The sequence below is a fragment of the Anneissia japonica genome, unplaced genomic scaffold, assembly GCF_011630105.1.
Source record: "Anneissia japonica isolate Jap-2015-1 unplaced genomic scaffold, ASM1163010v1 scaffold61926_len17590_cov105, whole genome shotgun sequence".
Taxonomy (NCBI): domain Eukaryota; kingdom Metazoa; phylum Echinodermata; class Crinoidea; order Comatulida; family Comatulidae; genus Anneissia; species Anneissia japonica.
In genome coordinates this window covers 11059-12990 of record NW_022725935.1, presented here as the reverse complement: position 1 = coordinate 12990, position 1932 = coordinate 11059, and the positions used below count along the sequence as shown (strand labels likewise).

Sequence of the window (1932 nt, the reverse complement as noted above, 5' to 3'; positions counted from 1 at the left end):
TACATTTATATATTTATCTCAGTTTGCATATGATGTGGTTTTCAATGGAAATATATAAAACAACGTATTAAACCAAATGATTTTTTAAATATATAAATAGTTTGGTATTATGTGCTATATAAATAGTTCAGTATTATACGCTATATAAATTCCACTGTACATACATATATACATACATTATAATTGGGCATTATGGCAGTACCATCTATAAGGAGTAATCATAAATACAATCACAAGTAACTGGTGAATGTATAGTTAGGCCTACACTCGTTCCCAACCAGGATCGGATCCGGGATTCTTCTTCGGGGTAGGGAGAAGCCAAAATTATTTAAATGAATTTGAATGGAACAATAGGCCTACTAATTTGAATTGTTTTGATTTTGTGGGTATATGCTGCGATTTTCTCAGACTTTAAATTTTCAAATTTGTTCAGTTAATTACATGATAAAAATATTCCCAAATATATTACAAACAAGTAGGCCTATTAGGAAAGCGTACTTGGGTCTATACAGCTTTTCCTCCAATTGGAGACCTTTCTAACCAAGACCATTTAAAAAATAAAAAATAAAAAAAATCCGCTAACCATCATCAATCTTTCTTCTTTTCTTCTTCTTGGAATATATGTGAAGGCTTTGTCCCGAAGTGACAAGGGCTGTGAGATGGACCAGTACACCGGGGTAACCCAATACTAGACCCGTCATACACACAAGCACCAAATTTGAAGGCGAATTGTAAAAAATAAAAACCTAAACTGGACATAGTTACCTGTATTAATGATACCTGGATTTATGGAAAACCAATAGGGCAGAGCTAAACCCATCAGGAAGGAAAAACCGATGATGAATATGTTCCGCGATGAGTTCATATCGGCAAACTGTAGATTTGATAATCCAACACCGGTTACCATTCCTGAATACGATGAAAATAAAGGAATAATTGTACTAATAATTAACTTAAAATTATTTATATATGGAATATAACAGTTGTTATTATTTTGTTTAATCTGTGTATCTTTTTGGGCTTATTTGTCACACGTAGGCGTAACTTCGCAGTAGCGTATGTAATGTAGTACTGTAATAGCATTCCTCTTTTTTATATTTTAAAATTTATTTATAGTATTACCCCAAAACGGTTAAGAGACTACCATCTTATTGTATATATATATTATATATATACATATATATATATATATACTGTATATATATATAAATATACATAAACATATATATATATATATATATATATATATATTGTTTATATAATATATAAAAGATGAAGAAAAGAAATTTTACTGAATGTTTCAAATGGAAATGGCTACTTGATTCCAATACTACCGCCAAACAATTGATGGTTCACTGCCCTAGTTGCTGGTGAACGAATTATACTTTCTATCTGTAATAAAAACAACTACTTGTATGTAAATCGTACCGAACATCACGCAAAATATTCCTCCGATGATAGGATCTGGTAAAGTGACGAAAAGCGCACCAAATTTTCCAAACGTCCCTAGCAGAATCATGATAATTCCCGCCACTTGGACAACAAGGCGACTCCCAACCTGTGTACAAGGTTAATCCAAAGAGTTAGTACCAAATCATCAAAAGGTAAGAATAGATATTATTGTGTACACGAGAGATTTTACAAGCGCTTTGAGCACATCTTCAAATGGATATGAGCGCTATACAAATAGTATTTATTATTATTTAAATTCACCACGAAGCTCCAGTGTATTTCAAGCAGGGATTCTGGGTTTGAATCCACAGATGAAGCGATTTTTTTCTCTCGCATACTTTCTCCTATCCGCACTAAAGTATTACTACAAATACATTTTAGAGTGTTCTTTTTATTTACATCATGTATATAACATTATATATATACATATATACTGTATATATATATATATACATATATATATATATATATATATATATA

General features: G+C 31.0%; 1 protein-coding gene across 1 annotated transcript in view; it reads right to left on the bottom strand.

Annotated features, from left to right (window-relative positions):
• Window positions 1–40: 40 nt before the first annotated feature.
• Window positions 41–1932, bottom strand: part of LOC117112992 (solute carrier family 23 member 2-like) — a 12859-nt gene continuing 10967 nt past the window's right edge. The window contains exons 9-10 of the mRNA XM_033256212.1: window positions 1429–1558; window positions 41–909 (exon numbers count right to left, since the gene is read on the bottom strand). Coding sequence (XP_033112103.1) covers window positions 698–909; window positions 1429–1558 — 342 coding nt within the window. The 3' untranslated portion in view covers window positions 41–697. The remainder of the gene's footprint in view (window positions 910–1428; window positions 1559–1932) is intronic.